This window comes from Coregonus lavaretus (assembly GCF_964263955.1).
Source record: "Coregonus lavaretus genome assembly, contig: HAP1_SCAFFOLD_1057, whole genome shotgun sequence".
Lineage (NCBI taxonomy): Eukaryota > Metazoa > Chordata > Actinopteri > Salmoniformes > Salmonidae > Coregonus > Coregonus lavaretus.
Genome location: NW_028156231.1, coordinates 68,313 through 84,642, shown reverse-complemented (window position 1 = coordinate 84,642; position 16,330 = coordinate 68,313). Strand labels below are relative to the sequence as shown.

At 42.2% G+C, this 16,330-nt stretch overlaps 1 protein-coding gene across 1 annotated transcript; it reads right to left on the bottom strand.

The window, feature by feature from the left end:
• Positions 1–8,021: 8,021 nt before the first annotated feature.
• LOC311126578 (uncharacterized protein) lies at positions 8,022–11,590 on the bottom strand. The gene is made up of 3 exons (XM_084200569.1): positions 11,514–11,590; positions 10,241–10,388; positions 8,022–9,999 (listed from the first exon to the last, which is right to left on the bottom strand). Exons 1-3 carry the CDS (start codon positions 11,520–11,522, stop codon positions 8,090–8,092), a joined length of 2,067 nt encoding a protein of 688 aa, XP_084056695.1. The 5' UTR covers positions 11,523–11,590; the 3' UTR covers positions 8,022–8,089.
• Positions 11,591–16,330: the final 4,740 nt, after the last annotated feature.

Sequence of the window (16,330 nt, the reverse complement as noted above, 5' to 3'; positions counted from 1 at the left end):
AAGTCCTAAGGTAGAATACACAACTAACCTTACCAGGAACAAGATCCCACAACTAGACAGTGCCAATAGGCTGCCTAAGAATGGTCTCCAATCAGAGACAACGAGCGACAGCTGCCTCTGATTGGGAACCACACCGGCCAACATAGATCCACACATACTAGATCGACAACATAGAAAAAGCACAACAAGGAATATACACACCCTGACTCAACATATAAGTGTCCCCTGAGTCAGGGCGTGACACCTTCTGTATATTATCCTCTTCATATCATCTTCTTCTTCAACGAATTATTCCATAATTGTATTTGCTAATCTATCGTTTTAAATCTACGTTTTTGTTTGAGTATTGTAAATATAATTTTATATTCACTTTCCAAACACTCTCTTAGTATATCTTATTTTTTCAATGTTTATTCGTCCTGTATGACCTCTGAACCTTCTATCTGCCGTTTCCCAAGCTTTACCAAAAGCGTTGTAACCACAAGGCCCTGCATTCCTCTCGCCACCGTTTGATCTCAAAGTTATCTATTTTGACCTGATCTTAGGAATACATTTTTTTCTTAGCCTGACTTTCATAAGATTCTATAAAATAACCAATCATATATATATCGCTATCCTCTTCTATGTCAATACTATAAGCTGGAGGCTAAATAGAGTTTGCTAACTGTGGATAAATTCCTTTCATACTTTCAGATCCTTTAATAGCCTCTATGGACTGACTCTTTTCTTAAGGTAGATTATGTTGTTCCATTGCCAAATTACGTAACTTCCTAACAGACTTTTCCTCCTTCCTAATTATATTTACCAGCCATTCATTAAAATCGCATGCTGTATACACCTCTTTCATATAATCTAAATCCCATTTCGGGTTGCTTATGGCTGTATTATCAATTATATACAGTGGGGGGAAAAAGTATTTAGTCAGCCACCAATTGTGCAAGTTCTCCCACTTAAAAAGATGAGAGAGGCCTGTAATTTTCATCACAGGTACACGTCAACTATGACAGACAAATTGAGGGAAAAAAATCCAGAAAATCACATTGTAGGATTTTTAATGAATTTATTTGCAAATTATGTTGGAAAATAAGTATTTGGTCACCTACAAACAAGCAAGATTTCTGGCTCTCACAGACCTGCAACTTCTTCTTTTAGAGGCTCCTCTGTCCTCCACTCGTTACCTGTATTAATGGCACCTGTTTGAACTTGTTATCAGTATAAAAGATACCTGTCCACAACCTCAAACAGTCACACTCCAAACTCCACTATGGCCAAGACCAAAGAGCTGTGAAAGGACACCAGAAACAAAATTGTAGACCTGCACCAGGCTGGGAAGACTGAATCTGCAATAGGTAAGCAGCTTGGTTTGAAGAAATCAACTGTGGGAGCAATTATTAAGAAATGGAAGACATACAAGACCACTGATAATCTCCCTCGATCTGGGGCTCCACGCAAGATCTCACACCGTGGGGTCAAAATGATCACAAGAACGGTGAGCAAAAATCCCAGAACCACACGGGGGGACCTAGTGAATGACCTGCAGAGAGCTGGGACCAAAGTAACAAAGCCTACCATCAGCAACACACTACGCCGCCAGGGACTCAAATCCTGCAGTGCCAGATGTGTCCCTCTGCTTAAGCCAGTACATGTCCTGGCCCGTCTGAGTTTGCTAGAGTGCATTTGGATGACCAGAAGAGGATTGGGAGAATGTCATATGGTCAGAAGAAACCAAACTATAACTTTTTGGTAAAAACTCAACTCGTCGTGTTTGGAGGACAAAGAATGCTGAGTTGCATCCAAATAACACCATACCTACTGTGAAGCATGGGGGTGGAAACATCATGCTTTGGGGCTGTTTTTCTGCAAAGGGACCAGGACGACTGATCCGTGTAAAGGAAAGAATGAATGGGGCCATGTATCGTGAGATTTTGAGTGAAAACCTCCTTCCATCAGCAAGGGCATTGAAGATGAAACGTGGCTGGGTCTTTCAGCATGACAATGATCCCAAACACACCGCACGGGCAATGAAGGAGTGGCTTCGTAAGAAGCATTTCAAGGTCCTGGAGTGGCCTAGCCAGTCTCCAGATCTCAACCCCATAGAAAATCTTTGGAGGGAGTTGAAAGTCCGTGTTGCCCAGCGACAGCCCCAAAACATCACTGCTCTAGAGGAGATCTGCATGGAGGAATGGGCCAAAATACCAGCAACAGTGTGTGAAAACCTTGTGAAGACTTACAGAAAACGTTTGACCTGTGTCATTGCCAACAAAGGGTATATAACAAAGTATTGAGAAACTTTTGTTATTAACCAAATACTTATTTTCCACCATAATTTGCAAAATAAATTCATTAAAAGTCCTACAATGTGATTTTCTTGATTTTTTTTCCTCCTTTTGTCTGTCATAGTTGACGTGTACCTATGATGAAAATTACAGGCCTCTCTCATCTTTTTAAGTGGGAGAACTTGCACAATTGGTGGCTGACTAAATACTTTTTTTCCCCACTGTACTTTCGTGCTACTTGTAATTTATCCCTTCTAAAACTACCATCTAGAGGATAGTCATAATCTGTCCATGCTGATAAATCACTAAGATATGGTTCCACATAGAAAAAAACCCCTAATTTAATTAACATCCTGTCACGCGGTGTCTGATTTTCAATACTTTTAAAAAAGAGATGTGTTTTAGAAATGCGGATTTGTCTGCAACAATTTGGTCATAACCTTTTCGTTCCCTTCTAGGTAAATCTAGTTCTGATTTATTCTTTATTGTCACTGTCTTGCCCGTATTCAACGCCCCATTCTCATGGTCATAACCTTTTCGTTCCCTTCTAGGTAAATCTAGCTCTGATTTATTCTTTATTGTCACTGTCTCGCCCGTATTCAACGCCCCATTCTCATGTAGTATTACTTTATACAATATTAGTAATTAAATGTTTTGAATCAAATCTCCACCTTGATCTTTATTCAAATTTCGTTAGCCTATTTTATCTTTGGAGCTATGATTCAACAGGCTTCACTTGTATCTGCTCTGATTCTTTTTATGCGGTATGAGTTATTGTGTTCTCTCTCTCTTTCCTGACCGTTTTGAGTAATTCACACAGGACTAATTCTATACTTCTTTTTATGATGATTTACCACATCAAAGGCCCGTAACCTATTTATTTTATGATGAATACCACACATCAAAGGCCTGTAACCTATTTATTTTTATAATGCCTTACACACTATGGGAATAAAACCCATTCTCTTTATAATGTATTATCAGTAAGGATATCCTGCGCCCATTCTCTTTATAATGTATTATCATTAAGGGTATCCTGCGCCCATTCTCTTTATAATGTATTATCATTAAGGATATCCTGCGCCCATTCTCTTTATAATGTATTATCATTAAGGGTATCCTGCGCCCATTCTCTTTATAATGTATTACATTTACATTTACATTTACATTTACGTCATTTAGCAGACGCTCTTATCCAGAGCGACTTACAAATAAGGGTATCCTGCGCCCATTCTCTTTATAATGTATTATCATTAAGGGTATCCTGCGCCCATTCTCTTTATAATGTATTATCATTAAGGGTATCCTGCGCCCATTCTCTTTATAATGTATTATCATTAAGGGTATCCTGCGCCCATTCGGTTGTCCTCTCTTGCCTTTACTCATCACCTCGAACACACCCTATTTTGAATCATAGCACCATGTCATTGTCTAATTTGATATATCTCCTTACATCTCACTAAATAACTCAATACAACTCATCTTCCCCCTTTTAAAATATAGAATTTTAAACGTTCCTTACAGCTCAGCCTTACCACAGATAAGCAGAGGTTAACACAATCCCAAAAAATTAAAGTCTGCTTACCTGTCGGTCAGGATGAAACCGTATCCCGTTCGTAGACGCCAATCTGTTATGATGAGTTTCTCGGGTATCAAGTAATTAAGGATGCAAGAATATACTTAGACAACTATGTGGAAAGTACAAATAAATACAAATGTTTAATATTCAGTACCATGGTTCATTCTAACAAAAGTCACGTGCTTCGCCTCTAGCTATTCCGAACTACTGAACAAAGAAAATATCTCAGTTTATATACCCTCTGTTACACGTTTCTTCAACAACATCTGGCAACCCTCAATGGGCACTCCCTTCTTTGATGTTATTACCTTGTACCCCAAGTCAGTATATCATGTCCATCCATCATTCTGAGATCAACCTCAGTAATCTCCCTCGACAATAATGGAATCCTTGGTATTCAGACTGTGCGTCGCCCAGAATCCCTTATCTACTAAATTTACCCTGGTTCCCACAACACTATGACAAGACATCATAACAAACATTTAGGGCTCCATTCAATCAGATCAACGAGAGGTAGGCTAGAGAAATAATGACTCAAATAAAACATCTGTACCCTAAAAAATAAGGGTTTATATCAGGTTATTAAGGTGTAGATTTCAACATATCAGGTTATTAAGGTGTAGATTACAACATATCAGGCTATTCGAGGTGTAGATTACAACATATCAGGCTATTCGAGGTGTAAATTACAACATATCAGGCTATTCGAGGTGTAAATTACAACATATCAGGCTATTCGAGGTGTAAATTACAACATATCAGGCTAAATGGGAGGTGTAGATTACAACTGTCGTGGAAATTCTGATCAAAAAGGAAGAGACTGCAGATTCTTCAAAAACAACTTTTATTATAAGAATTGCAATTCCGGAGAGATTAACAATCACTCAGTGGTGCAGAGTTATGAGCCCCCCGAACAGAGTTGAGTCTCCGTTTTTATAAAAAGGTACAACCTCTGCCTACGTAGCGGTCAGCAGAAGTGTGAAAGCATAAAAGGGTATATTGTGCAGTCAAGCAGGAACAACGAGTTTAGGTCAGAGCAGGTGTATTTTCTGTCTCGAAGGTCATATTGCTGTTGCTATACAAAAGGGCATCTTCTTCCAGTCCTCCTCCACTTATCTGCAGTGTATGGAAGGCAGGGCATAACCTTATCACAAGGTTACCCCCAATCGGCTGTTGGCCTTAAGCCCAGAGGCCGACCTCAGGCCAACAGACACAGAATGGAAAAGTACTGATCCAACTATTCAATGCATAATAGAACATAATCTTGTAATTTTCCACCATACAACATATCAGGCTAATCGAGGTGTAGATTACAACATTATAATCAGGATAATTGAGGCGTAGATTACAACACAAGTTCGAATCTAACAAGGCTGCATGAGATTGTCCAGTGGTTGCTGATTTGCAACGCCAGGGTTGTGGGTTCGATTCCCACGGGGGGCCAGTATGAAAAAAATTAATGTAAACATTTAAAAAATGTATGCACTCACTAACTGTAAATCGCTCTGGATAAGAGCGTCTGCTAAATGACTAAAATGTAAAATGTAAATGTAAGTGGGGGCTTCTGTCTCTTATTAGTGGCGTGACTCAAAAAATGATATACATACGTACGTTAAAGAACAATCACACTCTGTATTGACTATATTCACTATCCAGACATGCATCTGGAGTACAAAGTATCAATCTTGTTCATTCTGTTTTACCTTTATCATTTCATAACACATTATAAAACATATCAATTAATACTTAAACATGGTTTAAACATGTCATGGCCATAACCCATTCTCAACCACATACATTTAAGCCAATCCCAAAAAGCATCCTCCCAGGACCCTTGAGATTATGTGCATGTGGCCATGTGTCAGGTCATAAGCACAACCAAATGATAACACTAGTTCCATTGTTACTCTAATCTCCACACAGCCTCCACCAGGAGTTGTATCTCCATCACATGTCATTGACATACCCAGACCAGCTGCAGGGAGTAGTTATCAAAAGCACAGCGTTTGCACTAAAGAAATGTCTCTGCTCTGTTTTAACCCTTCCACAGGTTCTCAATCCATAAGCATTTAAGGCATATACCGTGGGGAGAACAAGTATTTGATACACTGCCGATTTTGCAGGTTTTCCTACTTACAAAGCATGTAGAGGTCTGTAATTTTTATCATAGGTACACTTCAACTGTGAGAGACGGAATCTAAAACAAAAATCCAGAAAATCACATTGTATGATTTTTAAGTAATCAATTTGCATTTTATTGCATGACATAAGTATTTGATACATCAGAAAAGCAGAACTTAATATTTGATACAGAAACCTTTGTTTGCAATTACAGAGATCATATGTTCCCTGTAGTTCTTGACCAGGTTTGCACACACTGCAGCAGGGATTTTGGCCCACTCATCCATACAGACCTTCTCCAGATCATTCAGCTTTCGGGGCTGTCGCTGGGCAATACGGACTTTCAGCTCCCTCCAAAGATTTTCTATTGGGTTCAGGTCTGGAGACTGGCTAGGCCACTCCAGGACCTTGAGATGCTTCTTACGGAGCCACTCCTTAGTTGCCCTGGCTGTGTGTTTCGGGACGTTGTCATGCTGGAAGACCCAGCCATGACCCATCTTCAATGCTCAGTATCACATGTTGGCTACTCACGAGGCTACGTGCATTTCTCTAAGTGGGGCTTCTGTCTCTTATTAGTGGCGTGACTCAAAAAATTATATACATATGTACGTTAAAGAACAATCACACTCTGTATTGACTATATTCACTATCCAGACATATATCTGGAGTATCAATCATGTTCATTCTGTTTTACCTTTATCATTTCATAACACATTATAAAACATATCAATGAATACTTAAACATGGTTTAAACATGTCATGGCCATAACCCATTCTCAACCACATACATTTAAGCCAATCCCAAAAAGCATCCTCCCAGGACCCTTGAGATTATGTGCATGTGGCCATGTGTCAAGGTCATAAGGTCATAAGGTCATAAGGTCATAAGGTCATAAGCACAACCAAATGATAACACTAGTTCCATTGTTACTCTAATCTCCACACAGCCTCCACCAGGAGTTGTATCTCCATCACATGTCATTGACATACCCAGACCAGCTGCAGGGAGTAGTTATCAAAAGCACAGCGTTTGCACTAAAGAAATGTCTCTGCTCTGTTTTAACCCTTCCACAGGTTCTCAATCCATAAGCATTTAAGGCATATAGGTGTTTAATTCTACAACGTGTGTACTAGAAAATCATCCATATATAGAAAATCATCCATATATAGAAAATCATCCATATATAGAAAATCATCCATATATAGAAAATCATCCATATATAGAAAATCATCCATATATAGAAAATCATCCATAAGGGATAAAGAGTGTGAAAGGTGTTTTGACCGAGGTGAGGGCTACAGGTCTGTCGTTGCATTGCATTGACTCCACATTACTGGCCTGGTCTGTCGTTGTTCAGGCAGGACAGTGCATTGCATTGACTCCACATTACTGGCCAGGTCTGTCGTTGCATTGCATTGACTCCACATTACTGGCCTGTATGACAAAGGAGCCTTGTGTTTAAAAAAAATTCCCTACAAATCATCCATTATGTTTGGAACAAGGATGTTAAGTAATACTGCCAGACAACACAGTAAATAGATAAACGTTTTGGTCAAATCCACAACACTGAGTGAAACCCTCTTTTAAAGTATTGTGGATTCAGCATCGTGTTGTGGCCGTTGTCCAGGGCAACCTAGAAGCGTTCATGTGTCCTTGATGATCATTCTATAAATGTTTCTATAAGGTGTTCCATCATTTACAAATTAGATGCAGGCGTAAAATATTTATCAGTGTGTGTTCTCTGGTGTACAGTCAGGTGAGCACAGCCATTAGGCATCGCTCCTGTGTGTGTTCTCTGGTGTATAAATCAGTTCACTTGAGGAGGTAAAGCATTTCCCACAGTCAGCGCAGTGGTACGGTTTCTTTCAGGTGTGTATTCTCTTGTGTGACACCAATGGTTCCTGACTTAGTGAATCTCTTCCCACATTCATCACAGCTGTAAGGTTTCTCTCCTGTGTGAATCCTCCTGTAGTGTGTCACCCCCCCCCCCCCCGGCCTGAGTGAATCTCTTTTCACACTCTGAGCAGCTGTACGGCCTCTTTAATGTGTGGATTCTCTGGTGATTCCTTAAGGAATCGGATCTTGAAAAACTGAGTCCACACTCGTTCAGCTTTAATGATTGTTTTTGGAGTGAGTTCGCAAATCACCTGACGTCACAAAACTCTTCCCACACTGATCACAGTTGTGCGGCTTCTCTCCTGTGTGCCTTCTCTTGTGTATTGTAAGGGCGGAGGGCTGGGCAAAACTTTTGCCACAGTCAGGGAAAGGGCAGTGGTATGGCCTCTCTCCTGTGTGTCTTCGCTGGTGAATTCGCAAGGTTGTCATTGCAGCAAAGTTGTTCCCACAGTCTGAGCAAGAGTATGGTTTCTCTCCCTTGTGAAGACGCTCATGTTCATTGAGAGAACATTGCCGAAGGAAGCTCTTGTCGCAGTGGGAGCAATGGTAAGGCTTCTCTCCAGTGTGTATAAGCTGGTGTTTCTTCAATGCGCCTTGCGTTGTGCAGCTCGACTCACACTGAGAGCAGTGGTACATCTTCTTCTCTGAATGTGTGAACTTGTGATCCTTTAAAGAGTCATGTCTTGAAAAGCTCTTCTTGCAGTCAGAGCAGTGATAGGGTTTCTCTCCTGTGTGTATTCTTCGGTGTATCCCAAGATTGGTTCTATGTGCAAACTTCTGCCCACATTCAGAGCACTCATACGGTTTCTCTCCAGTGTGAATCCGCATATGACTTTCCAGTGCCCTGGCAGAGGACAGACTAGCACCGCACTGGGAGCAGCAGTGAGGTTTATCTTCTGTGTGTCTGACCTCATGTTCTTTAAGAGATCTGTTGTTAGAGAAACTCCGCTCACACTTAGAGCAGTGGTATGGCTTTTCTCCTGTGTGAATTTGCATATGATTTTTCAGGTGATCTGACCTTCCAAAACTCCTCTGGCAAACATTGCAGCTGTGTGATTTCTCTCCTGTGTGAATTCTCTGGTGTTTGTACTGGGCTGAACTAGTGCCAAAGCTCAACTTACAGTGGGAACAGTGGAAGGGTTTCTGTCCAGTGTGTGTTCGCTTATGCTGCTCTAGAGAATGAGATGATCCTAGCTTCTTGCCACACTTGGGGCATTGGTAGAGTTTCTCTCCAGTGTGCACTATGTTATGTCGCCAGAGTCCACTCTTAACAGCAAACCTCTTCCCACACTCAGTACATTGGTGGGGCTTCTCTCCGGTATGTCTAAGCTGGTGACATCTTAAAGCAGACGACTGTCGAAAGCTTTTCCCACAGTCAGTGCATTGGTAAGGTTTCTCCTCTGTGTGAATCCTCTGATGTATTCTGAGTGACTTAGCAGAGGAAAAGCTTCCCCCGCACTGCTCACAGTGGTGAGGCTTCTCTCCTGTGTGTATTCGTTTGTGTTCAAACAGTGTTGAGGCTTCTTTGAAACTCTTCCCACACTCAGAGCAGTGGAACGGTCTCTCTCCACTGTGAGTCCGCTGGTGAGCTTTTAAGCTTTGTGAAGTAACAAATCTCTTCCCGCAGTCAGAGCAGCAGTGGGGTTTTTCACCAGTGTGTTTTATTCTCTCATGTATCCGTAACCCACTGGAGTATCTAAATCTCTGCCCACATTCTGAGCACTGGTACGGTTTTTCTCCAGTGTGGATACGCATGTGTCCTTCCAGTGCACTGGCAGAGCAGAGGCTCGCTCCGCACTGGGAGCACCAGTGAGGTTTTTCTACTGAGTGTATGATCTGGTGTGCCTTCAGATTTAATCTCTGAATGAATCTCTTCCCACATTGATCACAGCTATAAGGTTTCTCTCCAGTATGAATTCTCTGGTGTCCTCTAAGGTCTGCTGAAGAGGTGTAACTCTTACCACAGTCAGAGCAGCAGTGAGATTTCTTCCTTGTGGGTCTCTGCTGTTGTTTCTTGAGGTGTTCTGATCTGGGGAGACTTTTCTCTGCCTCCTCAGCATCAAGATGTTGTTTAGCCTTCCAAGATGACAAGCTTCTACTGAGAGAGTGACGGTTAGGACTGTCCCCTGTGAAGCAAAGACAGACAGTTATGGTTCCTTCTCCATATCGAAACCAGATTTTCACACTCCGAATTTAAGCATTTCAATCTTCAATGTAAAATCCTATTAAATCTTCAATGTCAATGTATCCAAGGGTGTAGGAGTGCTTGTAACGATTCTATTTAAAACAGATTGTATTTAGTGGTAATTAATTCTCTCATGTATGCGTAGTGTCCCAAAATAAATGTATGTAAGAGCATAAACCCACTTATCTCCAGTGATTTCCTGCAGTCGACCAGCCGCACAGACACCCTCTTCAGACCCAGCAGTAAGGGGCTACCGGGAGAGGTACGACCCAGGGACTCTGGGAGGGGTAAGGGGGAGGAGGGTTGGAGGGAGGATGAGACAGATGTTTCCTGTTAACCCAAAAAGAGAGTAGAGGGTGTTGTCATATTGGTACATTGAGAGTAAAACACCACAATAAAAATGAAATAACACATATGGAATCATGTAGTAACCCCCCAAAAAAAGTGTTAAACAAATGAAAATATATTTTATATTTGAGATTCTTCAAATAGCCACCCTTTGCCTTGACAGCTTTGCACACTCTTGGCATTCTCTCGGAGAGTGGGGCGGCAGGTAGCTTAGCGGTTAAGAGCCTTGTGCCAGTAACCGAAAGGTCGCTGGTTCTAATCCACGAGCCGACTAGGTGAAAAATCTGTCTATGTGCCCTTGAGCAAGGCACTTAACCCTAATTGCTCCTGTAAAATAAGAGCGTCTGCTAAATGACAAAAATGTAAGTTGATCATATAAATGACGTCTCTTTTGAGCCTGAACTTCCTCAAACTAAAGGGCTGCGTACTGGCCATCGCTGTCCTCCTCCCGACCTGGCAAGCCTGGGGCTTTACTTGGGGGCTCCTTTGGGAGGGTCACTTTTAGAGCGAGTGTCTCTTTTAACGGACATTTCAGCGATTTGTGGAACAGTGAAGAGTCAGATTTTGTATTCGGGAATAGAAGTCAGGTTGTTGACTAGACTGAGGTCTTAAATAACAGAAATATGACCGTTTACCTCAACTAGCTTGCTGACGAAAGTTCGTTAGTTGAATGCGGCCCTCTTATGTCAAGTCGCGTTTACAGCGATTATAACGCTTCTTTCACTGTTATGAAGAGAAAAAAAGAAAAGAAATGAAGAACCTTGATTCGGACATTCTGCCGACCAAGTTAACCGAAACTGTGTCAAAGGAGCAGACAAATATGCCCGGCTCTCCAGTTAGTAACTCTTTCAGGAAAATCCGAGGCTTTGCTTGCGGCCTACTTTAGCAATCATCCATTCAGCAATTCACGGCCATTATTACCGTTCAGGAGGGCAACGAGATATGAAACTATGTCAACAATACTTAGTAAAGCGAAATTATTTAAACAATAAATTAAACTGTGCTCTAAATTAAATATAGTGTGTCACAACCTGGTGAAGCTCCGGGAAACGTGTTACCCGCCGACTGTTTTTAAAAATATATATATTTTACAAGCATCTAACTCACCTGATTCATTGTGGACACTCGTTTGCAGAGTTTGTGGTAGAAATATTAGTTCAATAATATCTCTCAGAAACCGGAACCTGTGAAAACAGTATAGAAAATGACCTATAAATTCAGGCGAAGTGAACCAGATGAGATGTTTATCCCTAGTCTGTTGAATTGTAGATTAGGGAGGTAGCAGACCGTTATATCTCTGCATAAAGTCACGAGAGAAAAGACAGAATCCGCCTTCACATCCATTCGACTGAAAACATTTCCTTCACATGACCAATCTGTCTGCAGCAGCTCACAAAATGGTTGCCAAAAGGCGGATCTTTTTTTTTTCAAAATAAGAGTCGTCCTGCAATGACAAGCGAAGTTGATCGATTTTTGAAGCACTCTAGTGCAGTAAAACTGTGCATTGCATTGCAAACGCATAGGGGGGAAAACATAGATAATTTGATGCATTAAAAAAAAAAGTACTTTACTACACTGATCACAAATATTAATGCAACATGTAGTGTTGGTCCCATGTTTCAGGAGCTGAAATAAAAAATCACATTAATTTTTTTAAATATACGCACAAAATCTTATTTCTCTCAGATTTTGTGCAGAAATTTGTTTACATCCCTGTTAGTGAGCATTTCTCCTTTGCCAAGATAATCCATCCAGGTGTGGCATATAAAAAAGCTGATTAATCAACACAGGTGCACCTTGTACTGGGGACAATAAAAGACCACTCTAAAATGTGCAGTTTAGTCACAGAACACCATGCCACAGATGTCTCAAGTTTTCAGGGAGCTTACAATTGGCAGGCTGACTGCAGGAATGTCCACCAGAGCTGTTGCCAGAGAATTGAATGTTCATTTCTCTACCATAAGCCGCCTCCAACGTCTTTTTAAAGAATTTGGCAGCATGTCCAACCGGCCTCACAACCTCAGACCACTTATAACCACGCCAGCCCAGGACCTCCACATCCGTTTTCTTTACCTGTGGGATCGTCTGAGGGGTGGTGTTAGGGGTATTTCTGTCTGTAATAAAGCCATTGTGTGGGGAAAAGCTCATTCTGATTGGCTGGGCCTGGCTCACCAGTGGGTGGGCCTATGTCGCTGCCCAGTCTTGTGAAATTCATAGATTAGGGCCTAATGAATTTATTATCAATTGACTGAAACTGTGGGTTTGCACAACTGAAGAATTTCTGTACAAAAAAACATCTCAGGGAAGCTCATCTGTGTGCTCGTCGTCCTCACCAGGGTCTTAACCCGACTTCAGTGGGCAAATGCTCACCTTCGATGGCCACTGGCACACTGGAGAAGTGTGCTCTTCACGGATGAATCCCGGTTTCAACCCTACTGGGCAGATGGCAGACAGAGTGTATGGCATTGTGTGTGCGAGCAGTTTGCTGATGTCAATGTTGTGAACAGAGTGCCCCATGGTGGTGGTGGGGTTATGGTATGGGCAGGCATAAGCTACGGAAAATGAACACAATTGCATTTTATCGATGGCAATTTTAATGCACAGAGATACCATGACGAGATCCTGAGGCCCATTGTCGTGCCATTCATCCGCCGCCATCACCTCATGTTTCAGCAAGATAAATCACGGCCCCATGTTGCAAGGATCTGTACACAATTCCTGGAAGCTGAAAATGGCCCAGTTCTTCCATGGCCTGCATACTCACCAGATATGTCACCCATTGAGCATGTTTGGGATGCTCTGGAACGACAGCGTGTTCCAATTCCCGCCAATATCCAGAAAGTTCACACAGCCATTGAAGAGGAGTGGGACAACATTCCACAGGCCACAATCAACAGTCTGATCAACTCTATGCGAAGGAGATGTGCCACACTGCATGAGGCAAATGGTGGTCACACCAGATACTGACTGGTTTTCTGATCCACGGCCCTACATTTTTTAAAAGGTATCTGTGAGGGGAGTGGAAGCTATTATGAGTATGATGGAAGTTAAGTTAAAGGTTAGTATGAACTGTTCAGATGCATATCTATATTCCCAGTCATGTGAAATCCATAGATTAGGGCCTAATTTATTTATTTCAATTGACTTATTTCCTTATATGAGCTGTAACTCAGTAAAATCTTTGAAATTGTTGCGTGTTGCGTTTATATTTTGGGGTCTCAAAGTGTATCTCTGTACACAATGTAGGTCTACAGAGATAGGACAAGGCCAGTGTTCATTTTGTCACCTATTTTAGATTTAGTTTGAGTCTTTATGACTAAAATACCTTTTAGTCTTAGTCATTTTCATACTTCTTAGTTTTAGTTGTTATCAGTCGACTAAAACGCTGGACAATTTTAGTCTAGTTTAAGTCACAGTCATTTTATACCTATTTTAGTTAATTTTGTCTTATTGAACAGTTCATACTAACCTCTAACTTAACTTCCATCATAACACATAATAGCTTAGCCACGGTCATTTTAGTCACATAATAGTCTGTGCATTTTTTTCTTCTATTAAATAATTAATATTTGTGTGGGAGTGACAGTGCAGTGTGTGTGAGCATATGACGTGTATATATATATAGTCTAGTGAGTGTGCGTAGGGTCAGTGCAAGACAGAGTCAGTGCAGATAGTTTTGGGTAACTTTTAATTCATTATTTAGCAGTCTTATCTTATTCAGGCCTTTCTCTGTCACCACCTGATATAGAGGTCCTGGATGGCAGCGAGCTTGGGCCCCAGTGATGTACTGGGCTGTCCGCACCACCTTTTCTAGTACTGTGCGGTCAAGGGCGGTGCAATTGCCATACCAAGTGGTGATGCAGCCAGTCAAGATGCTCTCGATGGTGCAGCTGCATAACTTTTTGAGGATCTGAGGGCCCGTGCCAATTATTTTCAGCCTCCTGAGGGGGAAGAGGCGCTGTCATGCCATCTTCACAACTGTGCTTGTGTGTGTGGACCATGTTACGTCCTTAGTGATGTGGACGCCAAGGAACTTGAAGCTCTTGACCCGCTCCATAACAGCCCCGTCGATGTGGATGGAGGCGTGGTCTCCCCTCTTTCTCCAGTAGTCCACCATCAGCTCCTTGGTCTTACTGATGTTGAGGGAGAGGTTGTTGTCCTGGCAACACCCTGCTAAGTCTCTGACCTCCTCCCTGTAGGCCGACTCATCGCTGTCGGTGATCAGGCCTACCACCATCGCGTCGTCAGCAAACTTGATAAGGATGTTGAAGTCTTGCGCGGCCAAGCAGTTGTGTATGAACAGAGAGTACAGGAAGGGACTAAGTACGCACTCCTGAGGAACCGGTATTGAGGGTCAGCATAGCGGATGTTTTGTTGCCTATTGTCACCACCTGGGCACGGCCCGTCAGGAGGTCCATTTACAGACGGAGGTGTTCAGTCCCAGGATCCTTAGCTTAGTGATGAACTTGGAGGGCACTATAGTGTTGAACGCTGAGCTGTAGTCAGTGAACAGCATTCTTACATAGATGTTCCCCTTGGCGTTTTTGGGCATAGGGACTATGGTGGTCTGCGTGAAACATGTAGGTATTACAGACTGGGTCAGGCAGAGGTTGATAATGTAATTGAAGATACTTGTCAGCTGGTCAGTGCATTCTCTGAGGACATGTCCTGGTATTCTGTCTGGCAACGCGCCTTGCGAATGTTAACCTGTTTAAAGGTCTTACATCGACTACAGAGACCGAGATCACAAAGTTGTCCGGAACAGCTGGTGCTCTCATGCATGGTTCAGTGTTGCTTGCCTAGAAGTGAGCTCAGAAGGCATTTAGCTCGTCTGGTAGGCTTGCATTACTTGGCAGCTCGCGGCTGGGTTTCCCTTTGTAATCTGTGATAGTTTGCAAGCCCTGCCACTCTATTCGTACGCTTAATGCCTTCCTTTATGTCTCTAATATTACCCATAGCTGTAGTTAAATTACCAAGATTCTGATGGTAGGTGTGTACAACATGTATCCCCTCCTACAATCGCACACACACCCCCCTTGAGCAGCCGTAATAGCATCCAATGCTATGTGATTATCAATTGCATATTGTCTAATGAGGACCAACTCAGAAGCAATAGCTTGAAAACCCGTGACAGCTACGTTAACCACTCTAGCAACATCATGACGTGTCAATGCTATGAGATAATGATTGGAATATTGTAATTCCGTATTTCCAACTGAGTACGTGTAGATATTTCTAAAATCTTGAGGTATTGCGTTGTATCTAGTAGCCAAATCAATCGGATTCGTATTCTTTAAAAATGTACAGTCGTGGTCAAAGGTTTTGAGAATGACACAAATATTAATTTTCGTCATCATTGCTTTGCACAAAAAGGGCTTCACAGGCAAGGATATTGCTGCTAGTAAGATTGCACCTAAATCAACCATTTATCGGATCATCAAGAACTTCAAGGAGAGAGGTTCAATTGTTGTGAAGAAGGCTTCAGGGCGCCCAAGAAAGTCCAGAAAGCGCCAGGACCGTCTCCTAAAGTTGATTCAGCTGTGGGATCGGGGCACCACCAGTGCAGAGCTTGCTCAGGAATGGCAGCAGGCAGGTGTGAGTGCATCTGCACGCACAGTGAGGCGAAGACTTTTAGAGGATGGCCTGGTGTCAAGAAGGGCAGCGAGGAAGCCACTTCTCTCCAGGAAAAACATCAGGGACAGACTGATATTCAGCAAAAGGTACAGGGATTGGACTGCTGAGGACTGGGGTAAAGTCATTTTCTCTGATGAATCCCCTTTCCGATAGTGTGGGGCATCCGGAAAAAAGCTTGTCCAGAGAAGACAAGGTGAGCGCTACCATCAGTCCTGTGTCATGCAAACAGTAAAGCATCCTGAGACCATTCATGTGTGGGGTTGCTTCTCAGCCAAGGGAGTGGGCTCACT

Coding starts and splice junctions, on each gene's coding strand:
- LOC311126578 (XM_084200569.1), bottom strand. Junction 10,000..10,240: donor CAGGAAATCACTGGAGATAA/GTGGGTTTATGC, acceptor TTTGCTTCACAG/GGGACAGTCCTAACCGTCAC.